At 49.5% G+C, this 24,178-nt stretch overlaps 1 protein-coding gene across 1 annotated transcript in view; it reads right to left on the bottom strand.

Annotated features, from left to right (window-relative positions):
• TERF1 (telomeric repeat binding factor 1) overlaps window positions 1–24,178 on the bottom strand; it is a 127,901-nt gene that overhangs the window by 16,027 nt on the left and 87,696 nt on the right. Inside the window, exons 12-13 of the mRNA XM_030189658.1 lie at window positions 19,055–19,149; window positions 1,314–1,390 (exon numbers count right to left, since the gene is read on the bottom strand). Coding sequence (XP_030045518.1) covers window positions 1,314–1,390; window positions 19,055–19,149 — 172 coding nt within the window. The remainder of the gene's footprint in view (window positions 1–1,313; window positions 1,391–19,054; window positions 19,150–24,178) is intronic.

Raw genomic sequence — 24,178 nt, 5'->3', positions numbered from 1 at the left:
CATATGCTTTATGACGAAGACCACTGACCATTTTAGTAGCTGCTCCTTGCTGATATCTTTTTGAATGTGGTTTCCAGAATAGTACAACATATTCTGAATAAGGTCTCACCAGAGTCTTATACAGAGGCATTATCACCTCCTTTTTCCTACTGGCCATCCCTCTCCTTACGCACCCAAGTATCCTTCTAGCTTTTGCTACTGACTTTTCTATCTGTTTGGCCAGCTTAAGATCATTACATAAGATCACACCCAAGCCCCACTCTTCCTTCGTGAACAAATGTTCTTCCCCTAAACTGTACCGTTCCCTCGGGTGTTTGCAGCCCAGATGCATGACTCTGCATTCTTAGCATTAAATCTTAACTGCCAAATTCCATACCATTCTTCAAGTTTCTCTACATCCTTCCTCATGTTATTATTAACACCATCAGGGGTTTCTACCCTATTACACATACAGCATTTTTACAATGTACATTTCTGATACTGTAACATATCATTGCTATTACTAAGATTTAATTTGCCTATCTCCAAGTTTACCTCATTGTTTGTATTTTATGCTTACATTTGGTCACTTTACTACTGCAATGATGTTAACACATTTGGGACAAATGTTTAACAGGTGCCTAGATGTATGGGTCACTTGAACGTGTTGCTGTCACCAATAATCAGTAATGATGTGTATATACATTAGGCTCTGTTCTCTAAGATATGTGCTATAACACTTAGGCACTAACTGCAAGGAAGCGTACATGTGGACAGAGAATGGGCGGGCAATGTGCGTGTTGTCAAGTGCACAACGTATAGAATAGAATACTATCAGTTGCATATGTTGATTGGCGGACCTAGGGATGTCCACTTACACCAGCCATTGAACTAAAATAAGTGATTGTGTTAACCTCTGGTGTGCCAAAGCTGGTTTTGCACTAACATTCTATAACAGCTTAGGCGCACCCAAGTGTCGTTATAGAATTGGCACTAAGGATGCCTCATTGTTGCGCTTATTATTAGCGCTAAATTATGGAATTGTCCCCAATGTAGGTTGCTCATGCCAAACTGTCTCTAGATTTTCTTTTTGTACACAAATCCCTAAATGTTTAATGATGATGTACTTATTACATAGAATTTTACAAAATCACTGCCGTAACTAAATGCACATTTCTATATCAAAGGAAGTGACTAGGCATCAAGGAATATTCACACATTTCATTGGTCTTGTAGTTTGACCATCTCTGGAGTTAATGCACTGCTTATTTGTGCACATGCCACCACTTCTACATACCCATTCATTATCTCTTTGCCATCGAACCAATACATACCTGTTTTTTCCTAGAGCCATTTTCATTGAAAGACGTTTCATTTTTCTTATTCTTAACATTTTGCCAACACGTGTATCCTTAAAGGAAAAATACAATGATGAATAAAATATGAAGCTTCATCTGCTGAAGTGATTCCACACATATATTTCCCGGAACTGACCCTGACCATTTTTTTAACAGCTAAATCCAGGAACCATGAGGTTGATATTCAGTAGCATTTATCAAGGTAGAAAAGGCTGCTACCCAGGTCCCACTGACCGGGTCCATACTCATCTTTATTTTAAGGTAGGTGTGTAGTAAAGTGAGTGGGCGCGCCGTGGAGCCAAGTAATATTTATTAAAGCTGCCCAAGTAAGGGCTCCTGTTCACTTCACAGAAAGGGGGGAAACAATACTCAAAGCTAATTCTGTAAACATTAACAGTGTCCTCAGGTGGCTTGCTCCTACAGGACCACAGCATACATGAATGTCTCTCAGCTCAGCAGCAACTCTTACTGACCTCTGGCCTGGTCCCTGGATCCAGAGTTACTGGCACAGTTTCTAGCAAGTACAAAAGGCTGGCCTGTAGCCGGCCAGGCCAAAACACACACTCATCAAGGTTCCAAGCTGAACTGGGACTACCTGAACCTAGTAGTTGCAGTTTCTGTGCTTCGGGGATGAGGCATCTGCTTCCCTCTGGGCCTCCATAACCTAGCTTTGACCCCAACATGTATACCTCCTGGCTCGACCCTTCCTTTGTCATTTCCCCCCTTGTGTGGGACTAGGGGCTTAAGGTGGCCTGACACTGTGAAAGAGTGTTCTTAAGCGGAAGTGCCAGAGTCCTAGAGACCAGTGTTTCCCAAGTCCAGTCCTGGAGTACCACTTGCCAGTCAGGTTTTCAGGATATCCACAATGAATATGCATGAACTTGATTTACATACACTCCCTGCATTATATGCAAATCTTTCATGCATATTCATTGTGGATATCCTGAAAATCTGTCTGGTAAGGGATACTCCAGGACTGGACATGGGAAACACTGCTATAGACGCCTTCATAGTAGGTTGTTTTTGTTTTTTTAAACTTTCACAGCTTTCCAAGTTCAATGAAGACAATGAAATTCCTCAGAGAACGTGTGAGAGAAAATAATAAAGAATGATTGGTAAATTTGGAGTCAAACTTGGAATATTATTTCCCTAATGTGGAATGGCATGAACATCCATAGAAAATATGGATTTAAAAAAAAACTATATCATACTCTCATCCTAAAGTACAATTTCCCAAAAACATTTGTTAAAACATATATCCATTTAATAGGCCTTGTCAAGCTTATAATAGCTTCAAATTCAAGAGTAACTACTGGAAACAGATTTTTCAAACCCAATCATGGGAGTACTACAGTGCAGACCCTTACTCTCTACCCCCCTCCCCCAAAGCCTAATCCTCATAAATGAGTAACAGCCTAATGGTTAGTGTAGTGGGTGAGAACCTGGGTTCAATTCTCACTGCGGCTCCTTGAGACCCTGGGCAAGTCACATAACCCGTCATTGCCCCAGGTACAAAAACTTGGATTGTGAACCCACTAGGGACAGCAAAAGTACTCTGGTTGTACTACAGAAAGGTGGTATATCAAATACAGAAAACAAAATGTGCACCAAGTATTGCCATACTGGGCAGACCAAAAGTCCATCAAGTCCAGTAATCCTGTTTCCACCAGTGGCCAAAAAGCGAATGATACATACCTGTAGCAGGTGTTCTCCGAGGACAGCAGGCTGATTGTTCTCACGACTGGGTTGACGTCCACGGCAGCCCCCACCAACCGGAAGAAAACTTCGCGGGCGGTCCCGCACGCAGGGCATGCCCACCGCGCATGCGCGGCCGTCTTCCCACCCGTGCGCGACCGTTCCCGCTCAGTTGAATGACAAGCAAAGGAATGAGTAAAAACGCAACTCCAAAGGGGAGGAGGGAGGGTAGGTGAGAACAATCAGCCTGCTGTCCTCGGAGAACACCTGCTACAGGTATGTATCATTCGCTTTCTCCGAGGACAAGCAGGCTGCTTGTTCTCACGACTGGGGTATCCCTAGCTCTCAGGCTCACTCAAAACAAGAACCCAGGTCAATTGAACCTCGCAACGGTGAGGGCATAACAGAAATTGACCTACGAAGAACAACTAACTGAGAGTGCAGCCTGAACAGAACAAATCGGGTCCTGGAGGGTGGAGTTGGATTCAAACCCCAAACAGATTCTGCAGCACCGACTGCTCGAACCGACTGTCGCGTCGGGTATCCTGCTGGAGGCACTAATGTGATGTGAATGTGTGGACAGATGACCACGTCGCAGCCTTGCAAATCTCTTCAATAGTGGCTGACTTCAAGTGGGCCACTGACGCTGCCATGGCTCTAACACTATGAGCCGTGACATGACCCTCAAGAGTCAGCCCAGCCTGGGCGTAAGTGAAGGAAATGCAATCTGCTAGCCAATTGGAGATGGTGCGTTTCCCGACAGCAACCCCTTTCCTATTGGGGTCGAAAGAAATAAACAATTGGGCGGACTGTCTGTGGGGCTGTGTCCGCTCCAGATAGAAGGGTCCAAGAAAACAAAGGGGCAGACGATCCGCAAACTCCAAGGTGGAAACTATACAAAGCAGATCGTTAATAAACCAAAATATATTTTATTGATATAACAAGAGTTAAAATATGCATACAGTAGCCCACGATTCTTCGGAGGACAACTCCAGAAGTAGAGGGAACCAGATCTGACGGGGCCAAAAAGGCGCTATCAGAATCATGGTGCCGTGGTCTTGCTTGAGCTTCAGTAAGGTCTTCCCCACCAAAGGTATGGGAGGATAAGCATACAGGAGGCCGGTCCCCCAATGGAGGAGAAAGGCATCCGAAGCCAGTCTGCCGTGTGCCTGTAGTCTGGAACAGAACAGAGGCAGCTTGTGGTTGGTCAGAGGCGAAAAGGTCCACCGAGGGAGTGCCCCACTCTCGGAAGATCTTGCGTACCACTCTGGAATGGAGCGACCACTCGTGCGGTTGCATGACTCTGCTCAGTCTGTCGGCCAGACTGTTTACGCCTGCCAGGTATGTGGCTTGGAGAAGCATGCCGAACTGGCAAGCCCAACGCCACATCCTGACGGCTTCCTGACACAGGGGGCGGGATCCGGTGCCCCCCTGCTTGTTGATGTAATACATTGCAACCTGGTTGTCTGTCCAAATTTGGATGATTTGGTAGGACAGCCGATCTCTGAAGGCCTTCAGCGCGTTCCAGACCGCTCGGAGCTCCAGGAGCTTGATCTGAAGATCTTGTTCCTGGAGGGACCACAGACCTTGGGTGTGGAGTCCATCGACATGAGCTCCCCACCCCAGGCGAGATGCATCCATCGTCAGCACTTTCGTGCTGCGGAATTTGGAATGGACGTCCCAGGGTCAAATTGGTCCGAATGGTCCACCAGTGCAGCGAATTGCGGCAACTGAGGGACAGACGGATGACATCTTCTAGATTCCCGGCAGCTTGGCACCACTGGGAAGCTAGGGCCCATTGAGCAGGTCTCATGTGAAGGCGAGCCATGGGAGTCACATGAACCGTGGAGGCCATATGACCCAAGAGTCTCAACATCTGCCGAGCTGTGACCTGCTGAGACGCTCTGGTCTGAGAGGCAAGGGATAGAAGGTTCTGCGCCCTTGCTCCAGGAAGAAAGGCCTGAGCCATCTGGGAATTCAGCAGCGCTCCTATGAATTCCAGAGATTGGACTGGCTGGAGATGGGACTTCGGGTAATTTATCACAAACCCCAGCAGCTCCAGAAGGTGGATAGTGCACTGCATGGACCGAAGAGCTCCTGCCTCTGAGGTGCTCTTGACCAGCCAATCGTCGAGATACGGGAACACATGCACTCCCAGCCTGCGTAGATACGCCGCAACCACCACGAGACACTTCGTGAACACCCGTGGTACAGAGGCGAGCCCAAAGGGCAGCACACAATACTGAAAGTGCCGTGTCCCCAGACGGAATCTGAGATACTGTCTGTGAGCTGGCAGTATCGGGATGTGAGTGTAAGCGTCCTTTAAATCCAGGGAACATAGCCAATCGTCTTTCTGAATCATGGGTAAAAGGGTGCCCAAGGAAAGCATCCTGAACTTCTCTTTGACCAGGTATTTGTTCAGGCCTCTCAGGTCTAGGATGGGGCGCATCCCCCCTGTTTTCTTTTCCACAAGGAAGTACCTGGAATAGAATCACTGCCCTTCCTGCCCGGGTGGCACGGGCTCGACCGCATTGGCGCTGAGAAGGGCGGAGAGTTCCTCTGCAAGTACCTGCCTGTGATAGGAGCTGAAGGATTGAGCTCCCGGTGGGCAATTTGGTGGAATAGAGGCCAAATTCAGGGTGTACCCGCACCGCACTATTTGGAGAACCCACTGGTCAGAGGTTATCAGAGGCCACCTTTGGTGAAAAACTTTCAACCTCCCTCCGACCGGCAGGCCGTCCGGCACGGACACTTTGATGGCAGCTATGTTCCCATGGATCCAGTCAAAAGCCCGTCCCCGGCTTTTGCTGTGGAGGCGCAGGGGGCTGCTTAGGCGCATGCTGTTGACGGGAACAAGCGCGCTGGGAATGTCCCTGTGCCTGAGGAGGCCTTCGGGCCGGCTGAGTGTACCTACGCTTCTTGTAGGCGTAGGGCGCAGCCTGCCAGGCCCGGGAAAAACGTCCACCTGCAGAGGTGGATGCTGAAGGCGCCCGGTGGGAGAGCTTGTCGAGAGCGGTTTCCCGCTGGTGTAGTTGGTCCACCAACTGCTCGACCTTCTCGCCGAAAATGTTATCCCCCCGGCAAGGGACATCCGCCAGCCGTTGCTGGGTGCGGTTGTCCAGGTCAGAGGCACGCAGCCAGGAGAGTCTGCGCATCACTATACCTTGGGCCGCAGCTCGGGATGCCACATCACAGGTGTCATAGATACCCCTGGACAGGAACTTTCTGCACGCCTTCAGCTGCCTGACCACCTCCTGAAAAGGCCTGGACTGCTCCGGAGGGAGCTTGTCGACCAGGTCCGCCAGTTGCCTCACATTGTTCCGCATGTGAATGCTCGTGTACAGCTGGTATGATTGGATGCGGGTCATGAGCATGGAAGATTGGTAGGCCTTCCTCCCAAACGAGTCCAGAGTGCGAGACTCCCGCCCAGGGGGCGCCGAGGCGGTATCCCTCGAACTCTGTGCCCTCTTGAGAGCAGAGTCCACGACCACCGAGTCATGAGGCAATTGAGGCCGCATCAACTCTGGGTCAGAGTGGATCCTGTATTGGGACTCTGCTTTCTTGGGAACGGTGGGGTTAGATAATGGCTTCAGCCAGTTCCGAAGCAGTGTCTCTTTGAGGACATTGTGCAACGGCACCGTGGAAGACTCTCTAGGTGGTGATGGATAATCGAGGACCTCGAGCATCTCAGCCCTCGGCTCATCCACAGAGACCACGGGGAAGGGAATGCAAATAGACATATCCCTGACGAAGGAGGCAAAGGAGAGGCTCTCAGGGGGCGAGAGCTTCCTCTCTGGTGACGGAGTGGGGTTGGAGGGAAGGTCCACAGACTCCTCTGAGGAGAAATATCTGGGGTCCTCCTCCTCCCCCCACGAGGCCTCTTCCTCGGTGTCGGACATGAGCTCTTGTAGCTCAGACCTCAATTGGGCCCGTCTCGACTGTGAGGATCTACGTCCTCGGTGATGGTGTCGAGCGGTGGACTCCCGCGCCGGCGGGGACGAAGCTCCCTCCATCGACTCCACCTGCGTGGCGGTCGAGACCGGCGCCGCAAGCGGCGTCGCAGGCCTTGGCTTCGGGCTAAAGCACGCCGGCGCCTCCATCAACGGCACCGGGGGCGCAAGCACCCCCGGTGCCGGCAGAGCCTGGCGCATCAGCCCTTCCAGAATCCCTGGAAGGATGGCTCGGAGGCACTCGTCAAGGCCCGCTGTCGGGAAAGGCAGGGGGGCCGGTGTAGGTGTCGGAAGCTGCTCGGGTCCAGGAGACGGTACCGAAGCACCCGCGGACTGACGCAGCGACACCTCTTCAACCGAGGGGGAACGCTCCGCTCGGCACTGCTGCTTCCTCGGCGTCGAGTCATCCCTCGAGGTGCCGGAGCTGGCAGTCCCATGCGCCGTGGGCGACCGATGACGGTGCTTCTTGGTTTTCTTTCGGTGCCCGTCATCGGCGCTTGGCGGTAGAGACGAAGAGGAGAAGAACCCCCCGACCTCGAGGAATCGGGTCTGACAGGGTTCGGTCCCGATGGCCCTGGGTAGAGGGAGTGGCCGGGGCCGATTGCCCGCGCGGCCGGCGGGCCAACGGTACCTGTACTCCTGGGGTCGGTGCCATCATCGTTGCCGATTTCGTCGACATCGGTACCGAAGATCAAGCTGTCGACACCGATGCCGTCGAGGTCGACGTCGAGGGGCCGCCGCAAGTTCCGAAAAGACAGTCCCGAAGAACTTGCCTCGCCACCTGTGTCCGCTTCCGTAAGCCGAGACACAAGGTGCACGTCTTGGTATTATGCTCCGGGCCGAGGCACTGGAGACACCAAGCGTGGGTATCGGTCTGCGAGATCTGCCGGCCGCACCGACCACACTTCTTGAATCCGCTCGGGACCTTCGAGGACATCGACAGAAAAATCGCGTCGGCGAAGTCAAAGTCGTCGATGGTGGTGGTGAAAAGCACACCCGAAAAAGAAACGACCACAACGAAGCGCCCTCGCGACTAAAAACGATGAGTGGACATTTTTTTTTTTTACACAATTGAAAAGGAAAAGAAATACGCGAATGCATATGAAGGAGAAAAAGCTCGCGGCTAGGCTGCGATCCGGTTTCCGGGGCTGACAAAGAGAGAGACGGCGACATGTCTCTCTCCAGCGCGGAACAGAAAAAAACTGAGCGGGAACGGTCACGCACGGGCGGGAAGACGGCTGCGCATGCGCGGTGGGCGTGCCCTGCGTGCGGGACCGCCCGCGAAGTTTTCTTCCGGTTGGTGGGGGCTGCCGTGGACGTCAACCCAGTCGTGAGAACAAGCAGCCTGCTTGTCCTCGGAGAAAGGTGTTTACAATACATTGCTGGGGGTCTTTGTGTGCCAGTACCTGAATGAATTCAAGGATGTGTGCATGTGATTTGAAGAGGAAGAGGGGAAAGGGAAATGGGACTTGGTATACCACCTTTCTGAGGTTTTTGCAACTACATTCAAAGCGGTTTACATATTTTGTACCAGGGCAATGGAGGGTTAAGTGACTTGCCCAGAGTTACAAGGAGCTGCAGTGGGAATTGAACTCAGTTCCCCAGGATCTAAGTCCATTGCACTAACCACTAGGCTACTCCTCCACTCTTCCAGGGATGTGAATACAGGAAAAGTGACAGACATCACATGAAAATAGTCGGTGCCAGTCAAGCCCCCACCCCTGTGGGCCAACACTTTACAAGAACAGAACACTGCACCAGTGATTTCACAGTAAGAATACTGAAAGGTAATTTTAAAACAATACAGGAACGTATGACCTTTGAAATAAGAATGATTGAATATTTTAACACCCAACAGACAGGACTTAACAAGGATCTGGGTTTTCTAACCCATTATAAACCATGAAGTTGTATTTCTCTGTTTATTTCTCTGTTTATTACCCTCCTCTCACCTACCAACACCCATCCTGTTAGAATATCAATAAAATGCTTTGATGTCTCCATGCATACCCTCACCCTCCCACTCTCTCAGACTGTCAAAGTAATGCTTTGATGTTTCTCTTATATATACTATCTGCTACCACATTTGCTTATTTCCGATCTGACGAAGAAGGGCAACCTTTGAAAGCTAATCAAGAAATGTATTAAGTTATGTCCAATAAAAAAGGTATCATCTTATTTTCTTTTCCATGTTTTATTTTGTTTGATTTCTATTGATAACCTTTAAGAGTGGACTAACACGGCTACCACACCTCTCTACTTAGGTGTCAATATTGAAACCTTGTGCTCATAGTAGATGATGACGGCAGAAAAAGACCTTAACGGTCCACCCAGTCTGCCCAATAAGATAAACTCACGTGTCATTTTTTGTGTATACCTTACCTTGATTTGTACCTGTCTTTTTCAGGGCACAGACCGTATAAGTCTGCCCAGCACTATCCCCACCTCCCAACTACCAGCCCTGCCTCCCACCGCTGGCTAAGCTTCTGGGGATCCCTTCCTTCTGAGGAGGATTCCTTTATGCTTATCCCACGCATGTTTGAATTCCGTTACCGTTTTCCTCTCCACCAATATGCAGCAGCAGCTAAGAAAGCAAATAAAATATTAGGAATTAGGGAAGGAATGGAGAAGAGAATATTAAGCCTTTGTATCGTTCCATGGTACGACTGTACCTCAAATATTTTATGCAGTTCTGGTCACTGCAGCACAAAAAAGATAGTGTAGCTAAGAATGAATGGATCTACGGAATTTTAGTGGAGATTGAGTGGCAACGCTAGTAACTGTGAAGCAAAATCAGAGCTGGGCAAACTTCTACGGTGTACGCCCTGATCGTAACTGAATAGATATGGATGGGCTGGAGTGTAAATTTAAGGGGATTCAACATTAGCTTCAGAACTTTTAGTACAAGAACACTGCTGGGCAGACTTCTATGGTTTGTGCCCTAAGAATGGCAAGGACAAATCAAACTCGGGTATACATATAAAGTATTACATACCAGTCTGTTGGGCAGACTGGATGGATCTTTCAGGTCTTTTATCTGCCGTCATTTACTATATTACTATATGTTGCAACTCTAATTGGGGTATTTAGAGTCGCAGTCAGCACAGCATTAACAAATCATTAACCTTCTTCCTCTCTCCCACTGCTACTGTACTTCTGTCGTCTTGTGTAGTTGATGGTCACAGCAACAGAAGTAAAGTTAGAGTAAGCCGAGCAGGTCTCTCTCCCTGCATGTGATGCTGATAGTTCTATCGGTCCCACCCCTCAAACTATCAGGGTTGCATGCAGGGAGAGAGACCCACATAGCTTGCTGTTACTGTACTTCTGCTGCTGCCAATGATTACACAAGAAGACGGTGAATGTTTTCTTTTCGGGGAGAGGGAGACAGAGAGAGAGAGTTTGAGAGAGAGAGAGAGAGAGAGAGAAATGGGGCAATGCTGGGGGAGGAAAGACAAAGATTAGGTATGTGACAAAACTGTGGGTTTTAAACCTGTAAAACTGTATTAATTATTGCTTGACGTGTATTTCTCTAGTTAGGCCAGCAGGTGGTGCATGTTTATATTTAGCGAATGCTACATACCTGTAGAAGGTATTCTCCGAGGACAGCAGGCTGATTGTTCTCACTGATGGGTTGACGTCCTCGGCAGCCCCCTCCATCGGAAAGTTTACTAGCAAAGGCCTTTGCTAGTCCTCGCGCGCCCATGCGCACTGCGCATGCGCAGCCGTCTTCCCGCCCGAAACCGGCTCGAGCCGGCCAGTCCAGTATGTAGCAAGACAATACACTCCAAGGGAAGACTCAACTCCAAAGGGGAGGCGGGCGGGTTGGTGAGAACAATCAGCCTGCTGTCCTCGGAGAATACCTTCTACAGGTATGTAGCATTCGCTTTCTCCGAGGACAAGCAGGCTGCTTGTTCTCACTGATGGGGTATCCCTAGCCCCCAGGCTCACTCAAAACAACAACCATGGTCAATTGGGCCTCGCAACGGCGAGGACATAACTGAGATTGACCTAAAAAATTTACCAACTAACTGAGAGTGTAGCCTGGAACAGAACAAACAGGGCCCTCGGGGGGTGGAGTTGGATCCTAAAGCCCAAACAGGTTCTGAAGAACTGACTGCCCGAACCGACTGTCGCGTCGGGTATCCTGCTGCAGGCAGTAATGAGATGTGAATGTGTGGACAGATGACCACGTCGCAGCTTTGCAAATTTCTTCAATGGAGGCTGACTTCAAGTGGGCTACCGACGCAGCCATGGCTCTAACATTATGAGCCGTGACATGACCCTCAAGAGCCAGCCCCGCCTGGGCGTAAGTGAAGGAAATGCAATCTGCTAGCCAATTGGATATGGTGCGTTTCCCTACAGCCACTCCCCTCCTATTGGGATCAAAAGAAACAAACAATTGGGCGGACTGTCTGTGGGGCTGTGTCCGCTCCAGATAGAAGGCCAATGCTCTCTTGCAGTCCAATGTGTGCAGCTGACGTTCAGCAGGGCAGGAATGAGGACGGGGAAAGAATGTTGGCAAGACAATTGACTGGTTCAGATGGAACTCCGACACGACCTTTGGCAGAAACTTAGGGTGAGTGCGGAGGACTACTCTGTCGTGATGAAATTTGGTGTAAGGAGCCTGGGCTACCAGGGCCTGAAGCTCACTGACTCTACGAGCCGAAGTAACTGCCACCAAGAAAATGACCTTCCAGGTCAAGTACTTCGGATGGCAGGAATTCAGTGGCTCAAAAGGAGGTTTCATCAGCTGGGTGAGAACGACATTGAGATCCCATGACACTGTAGGAGGCTTGACAGGGGGCTTTGACAAAAGCAAACCTCTCATGAAGCGAACAACTAAAGGCTGTCCTGAGATCGGCTTACCTTCCACTTGGTAATGGTATGCACTGATTGCACTAAGGTGAACCCTTACGGAGTTGGTCTTAAGACCAGACTCAGACAAGTGCAGAAGGTATTCAAGCAGGGTCTGTGTAGGACAAGAGCGAGGATCTAGGGCCTTGCTGTCACACCAGACGGCAAACCTCCTCCAATGAAAGAAGTAACTTCTCTTAGTGGAGTCTTTCCTGGAAGCAAGCAAGATGCGGGAGACACCCTCTGACAGACCCAAAGAGGCAAAGTCTACGCCCTCAACATCCAGGCCGTGAGAGCCAGAGACTGGAGGTTGGGATGCAGAAGAGCCCCTTCGTCCTGCATGATGAGGGTCGGAAAACACTCCAATCTCCACGGTTCTTCGGAGGATAACTCCAGAAGAAGAGGGAACCAGATCTGACGCGGCCAAAAAGGAGCAATCAGAATCATGGTGCCTTGGTCTTGCTTGAGTTTCAACAAAGTCTTCCCCACCAGAGGGATGGGAGGATAAGCATACAGCAGGCCCTCCCCCCAATCCAGGAGGAAGGCATCCGATGCCAGTCTGCCGTGGGCCTGAAGCCTGGAACAGAACTGAGGGACTTTGTGGTTCACTCGAGATGCGAAGAGATCTACCAAGGGGGTGCCCCACACCTGGAAGATCTGTCGTACCACACGGGAATTGAGCGACCACTCGTGAGGTTGCATAATCCTGCTCAACCTGTCGGCCAGACTGTTGTTTACGCCTGCCAGATATGTGGCTTGGAGCACCATGCCGTGTCGGCGAGCCCAGAGCCACATGCTGACGGCTTCCTGACACAGGGGGCGAGATCCGGTGCCCCCCTGCTTGTTGACATAGTACATGGCAACCTGGTTGTCTGTCTGAATTTGGATAATTTGGTGGGACAGCCGATCTCTGAAAGCCTTCAGAGCGTTCCAGATCGCTCGTAACTCCAGAAGATTGATCTGCAGATCGCGTTCCTGGAGGGACCAGCTTCCTTGGGTGTGAAGCCCATCGACATGAGCTCCCCATCCCAGGAGGGACGCATCCGTGGTCAGCACTTTTTGTGGCTGAGGAATTTGGAAGGGACGTCCCAGAGTCAAATTGGAGCAAATCGTCCACCAATACAGGGATTTGAGAAAACTCGTGGACAGGTGGATCACGTCCTCTAGACCCCCAGCGGCCTGATACCACTGGGAGGCTAGGGTCCATTGAGCAGATCTCATGTGAAGGCGGGCCATGGGAGTCACATGGACTGTGGAGGCCATGTGGCCCAGCAATCTCAACATCTGCCGAGCCGTGATCTGCTGGGACGCTCGCACCCGCGAGACGAGGGACAACAAGTTGTTGGCTCTCGTCTCTGGGAGATAGGCGCGAGCCGTCCGAGAATCCAGCAGAGCTCCTATGAATTCGAGTCTCTGCATTGGAAGAAGATGGGACTTTGGATAATTTATCACAAACCCCAGTAGCTCCAGTAGGCGAATAGTCATCTGCATGGACTGCAGGGCTCCTGCCTCGGATGTGTTCTTCACCAGCCAATCGTCGAGATATGGGAACACGTGCACCCCCAGCCTGCGAAGTGCCGCTGCTACCACAGCTAGGCACTTTGTGAACACCCTGGGCGCAGAGGCGAGCCCAAAGGGTAGCACACAGTACTGGAAGTGGCGTGTGCCCAGCTGAAATCGCAGATACTGTCTGTGAGCTGGCAGTATCGGGATGTGAGTGTAGGCATCCTTCAAGTCCAGAGAGCATAGCCAATCGTTTTGCTGAATCATGGGGAGAAGGGTGCCCAGGGAAAGCATCCTGAACTTTTCTTTTACGAGATATTTGTTCAGGGCCCTTAGGTCTAGGATGGGACGCATCCCCCCTGTTTTCTTTTCCACAAGGAAGTACCTGGAATAGAATCCCAGCCCTTCTTGCCCGGATGGCACGGGCTCGACCGCATTGGCGCTGAGAAGGGCGGAGAGTTCCTCTGCAAGTACCTGCTTGTGCTGGAAGCTGTAAGACTGAGCTCCCGGTGGACAATTTGGAGGTTTTGATGCCAAATTGAGGGTGTATCCTTGCCGGACTAATTGCAGAACCCACTGATCGGAGGTTATGAGAGGCCACCTTTGGTGAAAAGCTTTCAACCTCCCCCCGACCGGCAGGTCGCCCGGCACTGACACTTGGATGTCGGCTATGCTCTGCTGGAGCCAGTCAAAAGCTCGCCCCTTGCTTTTGCTGGGGAGCCGCGGGGCCTTGCTGAGGCGCGCGCTGCTGACGAGAGCGAGCGCGCTGGGGCTTAGCCTGGGCCGCAGGCTGTCGGGAAGGAGGATTGTACCTACGCTTACCAGAAGCATAGGGAGCAGTCTTCCTTCCCCCCAAAAATCTTCTACCTGTAGAGGTAGAGGCTGAAGGCTGCCGGCGGGCGAATTTGTCGAATGCGGTGTCCCGCTGGTGGAGAGACTCTACCACCTGTTCGACTTTTTCACCAAAAATGTTGTCCGCACGGCAAGGCGAGTCCGCAATCCGCTGCTGGAGTCTATTCTCCAGGTCGGCGGCACGCAGCCATGAGAGCCTGCGCATCACCACACCTTGAGCAGCGGCCCTGGACGCAACATCAAAAGTGTCATAGACTCCTCTGGCCAGGAATTTTCTGCACGCCTTCAGCTGCCTGACCACCTCCTGAAAAGGCTTGGCTTGCTCAGGGGGAAGAGCATCAACCAAGCCCGCCAACTGCCGCACATTGTTCCGCATGTGTATGCTCGTGTAGAGCTGGTAAGACTGGATCTTGGACACGAGCATAGAGGAATGGTAGGCCTTCCTCCCAAAGGAGTCTAAGGTTCTAGCGTCCTTGCCCGGGGGCGCCGAAGCATGTTCCCTAGAACTCTTAGCCTTCTTTAGGGCCAGATCCACAACTCCAGAGTCGTGAGGCAACTGGGTGCGCATCAGCTCTGGGTCCCCATGGATCCGGTACTGGGACTCGATCTTCTTGGGGATGTGGGGATTAGTTAAAGGTTTTGTCCAGTTCGCAAGCAATGTCTTCTTTAGGACATGGTGCAAGGGAACAGTGGACGCTTCCTTAGGTGGAGAAGGATAGTCCAGGAGCTCAAACATTTCAGCCCTGGGCTCGTCCTCCACAACCACCGGGAAGGGGATGGCCGTAGACATCTCCCGGACAAAGGAAGCAAAAGACAGACTCTCGGGAAGAGAAAGCTGTCTCTCAGGAGAGGGAGTGGGATCAGAGGGAAGACCCTCAGACTCCTCGTCAGAGAAATATCTGGGATCTTCCTCTTCCTCCCACGAGGCCTCACCCTCGGTGTCAGACACAAGTTCACGAACCTGTGTCTGCAACCTCGCCCTGCTCGACTCGGTGGAACCCCGTCCACGGTGGGGGCGTCGAGAGGTAGACTCCCTCGCCCGCATCGGCGAAGCTCCCTCCGCCGACGTAGTCGGGGAGCCTTCCTGGGAGGTGGCCGCGGTCGGTACCGCACGCGGTACCGACGTCGGGGACCTCAACCTGGGCGATGGGCCAGCCGGCGCCACGCTCGACGGTACCGGAGGCGCAAGCACCGCCGGTACCGGAGGGGTAGGGCGCAACAGCTCTCCCAGAATCTCTGGGAGAACGGCCCGGAGGCTCTCGTTCAGAGTGGCTGCAGAAAAAGGCTGAGAGGTCGATGCAGGCGTCGACGTCAGAACCTGTTCCGGGCGAGGAGGCTGTTCCGGGCTGTCCAGAGTGGAGCGCATCGACACCTCTTGAACAGAGGGTGAGCGGTCCTCTCGGTGCCGATGCCTGCTGGGTGCCGAATCCCTCGGCGACCCAGAGCTCTCGGTGCCGACACGGGGAGGGGACCGGTGTCGATGCTTCTTCGACTTCTTCCGAAGCATGTCACCGGAGCTCCCCGGCACCGACGAGGAGGACGTAGAATCCATCCGTCGCTTCCTCGGGGCCGAGACCGAAGAGGGTCGATCCCGGGGGGGCTGTACCGCAGGAGCCCTCAGGGTAGGAGGAGACCCACCCGAAGGCTCACCGCCACCAGCAGGGGAATGGACAGCCCTCACCTGCACTCCTGACGATGCACCTCCGTCCGACGACATCAGCAGACGAAGTCTCGGTACCACCGACGTCGATGCAGTCGCCCGATGCCTCGGCGCCGATGCAGAGGTCCGATGCCTCGATGCAGTCGATGGAGCGGCAGCCAAGGAAGATGGTCCGGACGCTGACGACGTCGATGCACTCGATGCCTCCGGTGCCGATGTCGACGAAGAGCCCGAGAACAAAACGTTCCACTGGGCTAATCTCGCTACCTGAGTCCGCCTTTGTAACAGGGAACACAGACTGCAGTTCTGAGGGCGGTGCTGGGCCCCTAGACACTGAAGACACGCAGAGTGCCTATCAGTGAGCGAGATTACCCGGGCGCACTGGGTGCACTTCTTGAAGCCGCTGGAAGGCTTCGATGTCATGGGCGGAAAAATCACGCCGGCGAAATCAAAAGCCGAAATGGCGAAAATTGAAGCACCAAAATTTAAGGGGAGAAAAAATCTCGACCGAGGCCAAACTAGGCCTACCCCGACAACGAAAGAAAACTTACGGGGCAAAAGCTGAGAAATTACGGGAAGGGCAGAAAACCCGAAAGGGTCTTCCGGAACACTTCCGGAGCGCTTCCCGAACTTTTTGTAACGAAAAAGAAGAAAAAACACGTCGAAAAGGACGCGCGAGGTCGACTCTCTGGGGCACGAACGGCGTAACACGACCGTACCGAGCGCGGACGAAAGAAGACTGGCCGGCTCGAGCCGGTTTCGGGCGGGAAGACGGCTGCGCATGCGCAGTGCGCATGGGCGCGCGAGGACTAGCAAAGGCCTTTGCTAGTAAACTTTCCGATGGAGGGGGCTGCCGAGGACGTCAACCCATCAGTGAGAACAAGCAGCCTGCTTGTCCTCGGAGAAAAAGCTGTTACAGAGAACTGACTGTTCCCTCTTTAGTTAAGACAGATAAGAGGTAGCTGCAGTGATGTGGCCAGCTATTTTTAAAACTTATTGTTCTGGGCTCTGATTTGCCCAAGAACTCAAATTCATCTAGGAAATACTAGATTTTTCTCCAGTCTCAGCTTGGAAGTAGAGAGAAAAAGACCTCTTTACTGAGACCCTGTAAGCAGTTATATTCTGTAATCTGTAAACAGTTATATGCTGTAATCTGTAAGCAGTTATATTCTGTAATCTGTGAGCAGCTATATTTCCTGTACTTCCCACGTACTATCTAGATAGTAAACAAATGTTTAGTTACTTTTATAATTGATCCATATTCAGTTATCTGTTATGTGCTGTTTTTGTTCCATCTGTTTTTATGGTTCACTGTTCAATATTTTTTCATGACAATAAACATTTTTAGTTTATTGCCTTTGCTTGTCTGGACTGATTAAGAATCATGGTGGTTTGTGTGTTGGGTCTGTGGGTGCTTTCTAGGAACTGTGGGACTGCTAGGAGTGTGGCCCCAGTAACCAAGAAATCACTGGGGATAATTTGAGAGCAGGAGACTCACCCATAGGTGGTTGTGACCCAGTCAGTAGGAGGAGAGTGCTAGTGTAGAGCACAAGTGGCAGGTGCAGGAGGACCTAAGCTGTGCTGGGGATAGACCCTCTAAGTGGCCGTGGGGTAGCCCCAAGCGGATGGCTTGGTTTTTCGTCACCAGGCACCCTCAACCCTGAACTCCACTGACCCAAGGAAGGATAGTAGCCAGCATCAACACAGAGTCACACCTGCTAGACAGAGATAAAAATGAAAGGGAGGCTGCTGAACTGGGTCCTATATGACAGAGCTCTAGTGTTCTATCTCCACCTGCTGGTAGGCGGACATAACCCATTCAACTGTGGATTGATCCAGGGGATGCTAAGGAATACTGTTACATGTAACCTTACTGTATTTATACAACTGCAGTTTGCAGGGTCTGTGCTGGGTTACACCAGTATTCTTTAACAGAAGCTAGGTGCCCTGATGCCATTATTTAATTATTTATTTTACTTATAGCATTTATATCCCACATTTTCCCACCCATGGGCAGGCTCAATGTGGCTTACATCAGTCTGCAAAAACATACATCAAATCAGCAAACAATTAAAATTAATGAAGTAAAGAGATTATAGAATAGTCTCTCACAGCATAGCATCTAGGTGCCTAAAATGAAGTATTCAGCTACAGAACTGCCCCATGCTGTATAGAATTTACTAGAAAATTGTGGAGTCTTACTCTAGGCCATCATGCTCTATATGTCTACTTGTCATAAGAAAAAAAATACACATTTCTGATTTAAATGTCAAAGAGCAAGAGGCATGCAAAAATGTTGCCAAAATAGCTGAATAACCTAGCAAGGAGATCTCGTCCTATATGCAAAGTAGCTTAAAACAAAACGAAAACACATACATACAAAACTGAGGAGAAACAGTTGCCTTGTTAGTCTTCACATTGTTTTTTTTTTTTCCACATTCTGTTGTATACCAATTCAAAATACATCAGAAATTAAGAATTTGTTTCACTGAGCTATACAGCATACTGTCAATATGAAAGAACAATTAGAGAGATATCAAAAACACTTAATTCCATAAGTCTTCATGCTTTTATCCTAAATGACTCATGGCTGTTATTGCTACAAAAGGGGCTTCCATCAAGTACAGTTCAAGGAGTGTAAAAACTTATGCAGTGCAGAAAAATTATGTAAATTAGGGAAAACAATGTTTTGAATTGTATTTAGACAGCAGAATGTGAAAAATGCACAAGGGGCACTTGGGACAGACAGATCTTAATATGTATACTTTCGAAGAAAGGCAGGAGAGGGGAGCTATGGTAGTAAATGCACAAAAGGCGAGTCTCTTTCAATTGAAAGGAAGCTCTGGAATGAGGGGGCAAAAAATAAAGGTGAAAGGGGACAGACTTAGGAGAAGCCTGAAGAAATACTTCTACACAGAAAAGGTGTTGAATTCATGGAATAGCCTCCTGATGGAGGCAGTGGAGATAAACACTGTATCTGAATTCAAGAAAGCTTAGGACTAGTACATAGGATCTCTAAGGGAAAGAAAGGAATAGTAGATGGCATGGATGGGCAGACTGGACAGGCCATGGGATCTGCCTTCATTTTTCTGTGTAAGATCTTTACAAGGCAATATATTCATCAAACAAACAGTTCAAAATTAGTTTCATATAGATCTTTAGTTGTTAAAATGTTTCCTAAGGCAACACATAAAATAACTTACTTCTGTCTGTTGATTTCTTGATAGGACTGCATTGCTCTGGATTCCAAGGCATGTTCTTTGTTGAGGCAAAAAGTTGCTTTTGAGACCTGTGATGACTGAACAAGTACAATGTTAAAATGTAATAGTTATGATTGATTGTTGTGCTGCTGTGTTAAACTGCAAGAGACTTAAGTTGACATTTCCATAATACTTTAGGTATTTTTTTTTCAGCTACATTACTTATAGAAAAATAAAGCTGACCAATTTAAATTTGCCTTCTTGCATCAAAACAGAAACTTTGTGGCATGCCCCTGTGAATATAAATCTGGCCTTCAGTTTTAATAGGCAAAGCAAGGGTTAATCTGTGAGCTAGAGATGCCTGAAAAAGCAGATAAAAATGCTTTTAGTTTAAGTCAGCAAAGAACCAAACTCAAGATCAATAGTAATTGTACTAGAAGGAAGAAAACCATGTATGTCAAGGGAAGAACTGTGATCTTCCTTTTGTCACAACCTGACAGGAAAAAGCAAGCATGTAATGTGTGTTTAAATCTAACTTTGGACACTGTTGGGGGAAATTCAATAAATGGCGCCCAAAGTTAGGTGCCATGATGATCCGTGCTAAGCTGGTATTCTGCAAAGGGTGCTCTGCATGGAACAACCTTTACAGAATAGTGTACACCAGCATTTATGCATGAAAAAGGCTGGTGCAAATGGATGCGCTCAACTAATGGCAGGCACGTAACTGACATTCTATAACATTGTGCATAAATTCTGGGAATGCCCGACCCATCCATGCCCCTCCCATGGCCACACCCCCTTTAGAGTAAATTTAGGCATTTTTATCTGTTTTATCATGTTATAGAATAGAGCGTAAGGTAGATCTGTGCATAAATCCTAATGACTGCCAATTAACACCAATTATTGTCTTAGCACAGATTAGCTAATTAATTTAAATGAGGATCTATAATGTATTGCCAATTTGCATGCCCAACTTTGGGCAACCTATATAGAATCCGGCACTGTGTGTTTGGACACAGCATGGAGACTCTGCCTTTGGTGTTCCTCTGTTATTTCAGCATGCAAATTAATAATTGGAAAATTTCAGCTGGCAAAGGTGATTAAATACATTTCTCTAACACCTCTAAAGGAAAGAAGCAAGGGACTCTTATAGGGCTTTAACAAAATAAAAAAAAAGATAGCTGCTAAAAGTGCTGGTAATGTCTTTCCAGAAGACCAGAAAAAAAAGTGGGACAGGAAAGAGTTGCTAGAAACCATAAAAATACTGTGCTCACCAACCACACACCCTACTAATTGCCATAGGTAGTAGTAGGAGTAGACTAGTACTTGTAGCACTTAATTCTTTTCACTGACAAGACTGCTATAAGTAGAAATTCTGAGTCAAGTACTTTACTTCCACTGCCTCCATAGATTCAAAAGGAAGTTTCATGAACTCAGACAGGATGGTATCTGTAGTTCTGTCACGTAGGTCTTTCACAAATTTGACCAAAGAAATCTAACTATATACAACTGCCATCAGTCTGACTATGGTATGCAGCTATGATGCTGATATAAACTTTAATCAAAGATTTGCTGAGGCACGACGAATAGACTAGATAATGTCATGTCTGGAAACGCTATGAAGGTAAAGCTCCTAGATGAAATAAATGACTGCTTCATTGAGCAGCTGGTTCAGGAACTGACAAGAAGGGGGAGCTATTTTATATCTAATTCTTAGTTGTATGTGGGACTTGGAGGCAGATGCAGCAACCAAACGTAAAAAAATCAAAATCGTTAAAGTCCCTAACGATTTTTAAAAAACGAAGAATGCACCAAAAAAAAAAGTCACACATGCTCAGATCGGTATTCAAACGTACAATGTATCAAAGAATCACAATACACATCGGTAATCGGCCCCTAAATCATGCGCAGAGCAGCCAAGCGTTTTGCTGGCTGCTCTGCGCATGCTGCAAACGTAAAAACAAACAAAAAAAAGCCACAACACATACACGTGGCTACCCGGTCAGCAAAATCCAAAAACAAAGGATCGGGAGGGGGCAAGGGCGCTCATCAGGAGCGTCCTGTATGGACGGCCTTGCCCCCCCCCCCGCTGCTCCCCACTTTCCGCCGCTCCCCCCCCCCCCCCCCGAAACAGCAAAATGCTAGCTGGCTGCCCCGGTCCCCCTCCCTTCCTGTTCCTGTGTTCTGCAGAGCTAACTCCGCCTCCCGTCATTCTTTCGCCCCGTGCCCCGCCCCCGCTGCCCCCCCTGAGGTCGACTACGCCGCTCCCCCCCTCCACCGAGACCCCCCTCCCTATTAACGACCCGAGCAGTGCCTCTCACCTCTTTCAGAAGCGCTGCACGGGCAGGAAGATCTATTGTGTTGGTTGTAGAGTCTCCATGACGTCTCTTCTTCCCTGGCCCAGGCCCCGCCTCCTTCTGACGTAGGTTACGTCAGAAGGAGGCGGGGCCTAGGCCAGGGAAGAAGAGACGTCATGGAGACTCTACAACCAACACAATAGATCTTCCTGCCCGTGCAGCGCTTCTGAAAGAGGTGAGAGGCGCTGCTCGGGTCGTTAATAGGGAGGGGGGTCTCGGTGGAGGGGGGGAGCGGCGTAGTCGACCTCAGGGGGGGCAGCGGGGGCGGGGCACGGGGCGAAAGAATGACGGGAGGCGGAGTTAGCTCTGCAGAACACAGGAACAGGAAGGGAGGGGGACCGGGGCAGCTAGCATTTTGCTTTTTCGGGGGGGGGGGGGGGGGAGCGGCGGAAAGGGGGGAGCAGCGGGGGGGGGGGGGGGGGGGCAAGGCCGCCCATACAGGACGCTCCTGATGAGCGCCCTTGCCCCCTCCCGATCCTTTTTTTATTTTTTTTATTTGATGTGTTTTCTGACGTCCTTTGGACCAATCACAGCGCTTTTAGCTCTGCTAATGCGCTGGGATTGGCTCAAAGTTTGTTTATTTTTTCACTTAATGATTTTTCCTGGCACAGAGCTGTCCTAACGAGAGGTCCAGACCTCTCGTTAGATTTCCTGCCTTTTTCCTGCGTAAAGGCAATCGGAAAAGGTTAGTGCATGTCGTTTCAATGGGGTTTTCACACTAATTGCTCATCTCCATTCCGTTTTCATTAGCTGCTGGCTTCCTCGGTAAAAGCCCTTTGATGCATGCAACGGATCAAATTTTCCTCGTTGGAGGGTCATTAAAGGCTCATTTAGCTTTAGTGCATCTGCCTCTTGGTGTGAGAGGTAATGATTTTGGGGCAGCTTGGCAATAGTGATCATAACTTGATCAAATTTGAGACAACCAGAGTGAAGAGACTAAGGAACTCTACTGCAACAGCATTTAAAACTTTTGAAAGGGCAACTATGATACAAGGAAAATGATAAAAAAAAAAAAGAGCTAAAAGGAACAGCTGCAAAGGTTAAGAGTTTAAATCAGGCATGGGCATAGTTTAAAAATACCATCAAGGAAGTCTGGAAAGCGAAGATACTTACCTGTAGCAGGCACTCTCTGAGGGCAGCAGGCTTCCTATTCTCACCAGTGGGTGACACCGATCCGCATCGCCCGGTCCGGCATTTTGCCAAAGCTAAAAAATGGAGCTTTGTGATGCGCGAACTGCACTCCACCGCGCATGTGCAAGTGCCTTCCCGCCCATCGCACAAACGCGGTCTCCTCAGTTTAATACTAAAGCAAAAAATAAAGTAAAAATAACCAAGGAGACAAATCCAAGGGGAGGAGGGAGGGATTGTGAGAATATGCTGTCCTCAGAGAATACCTGCTACAGGTAAGTATCTTCGCTTTCTCAGAGGACAAGCAGGCTTCAATCTTCTCACGTGGGGAACCCCTAGCATCCAGGCTCACCCAAAACAACCACCATTGGTCAATTGGGCCTCGCAACGGCGAGGACATAACGCAGATTAACATGAAACTAAATACAATCTGAATGAGAGTGCAGCCTGGAACAGTATAAAATGGGCCTAGGAGGATAAAGTTGGATTCTAAACCCCAAACAAATTCTGCAACACTGACTGTCCAAACCAACTGTCACATCAGATATCCTGCTCAAGGCAGTAGTGTGATGTGTATGTGTGGACTGAAGACCACATCGCAGCCTTGCAAATTTCTTCAATGGAGGCTGACCTCAAGTGGCCTACCGACGCAACCATGGCTCTGACATTATGAGCCGTGACATGACCCTCCAAGGCCAGCCCAGCTTGGGCATAAGTGAAGGAAATGCAATCTACTAGTCAAATTAAAATTGTGCATTTCCCAATGGCGACTCCCATCCTGTTGAAATCAAAAGAAACAAAAATTGGGGCGGACTGTCTTTGGGGTCTTGTCTGCTCCATGTAGTAGGCCAATGCTCTCTTGGAATCCAAGGTCTGCAAGCTGGTTTCACCAGGATGGGCATGAGGTTGGGGAAAGAATGTTGGCAAGACAATAGATTGATTCAGATGGAACTCTGACATCACCTTCAGCAGGAACTTGGGGTGCGTGCAGAGGACTATATTGTGATGAAACTTAGTATAAGGTGCATCCACTACTAAGGCTGGAAGCTCATTGACCCTACAAGCTGAAGTAACAGCCATCAAGAAAATGACCTTCCAGGTCAAGTACTTCAGATGGCAGAAATTCAGTGGCTCAAAAGGAGCTTTCATCAGCTGGGTAAGAACGATGTTTAGATCCCATGACACTGATGGAGGTTCGACAGGGGGGATTGACAAAAGCAAACCTCTTATGACGCAAACAACTAAAGGCTGTCCAGAGATGGGCTTACCTTCTACACATTGATAATAAGCACTAATTGCACTAAGGTGAACCCTTATGCAGTTGGTCATGAGACCAGACTCTGACAAGTGTAGAAGGTATTCAAGCAGGGTCTGTGTAGGGCAAGTAAGGGGATCTAGGGCCCTGCTCTCACACCAGACAGCAAACCTGCTCCATTTAAAAGAGTACTACTACTACTACTTAACATTTGTAGAGCACTACTAGGGTTACGCAGCGCTGTACAGTTTAACAAAAGGACAGTCCTTGTAGGGCAAGTAAGGGGATCTAGGGCCTTGCTCTCACACCAGACAGCAAACCTGCTCCATTTAAAAGAGTAACACCTGGAAGCCAGCAAGACTCAGAAGACACCCTCTGAAAGACCCA

This window comes from Microcaecilia unicolor, chromosome 1, assembly GCF_901765095.1.
Source record: "Microcaecilia unicolor chromosome 1, aMicUni1.1, whole genome shotgun sequence".
Lineage (NCBI taxonomy): Eukaryota > Metazoa > Chordata > Amphibia > Gymnophiona > Siphonopidae > Microcaecilia > Microcaecilia unicolor.
This window is presented reverse-complemented; position numbering and strand designations above follow the sequence as displayed.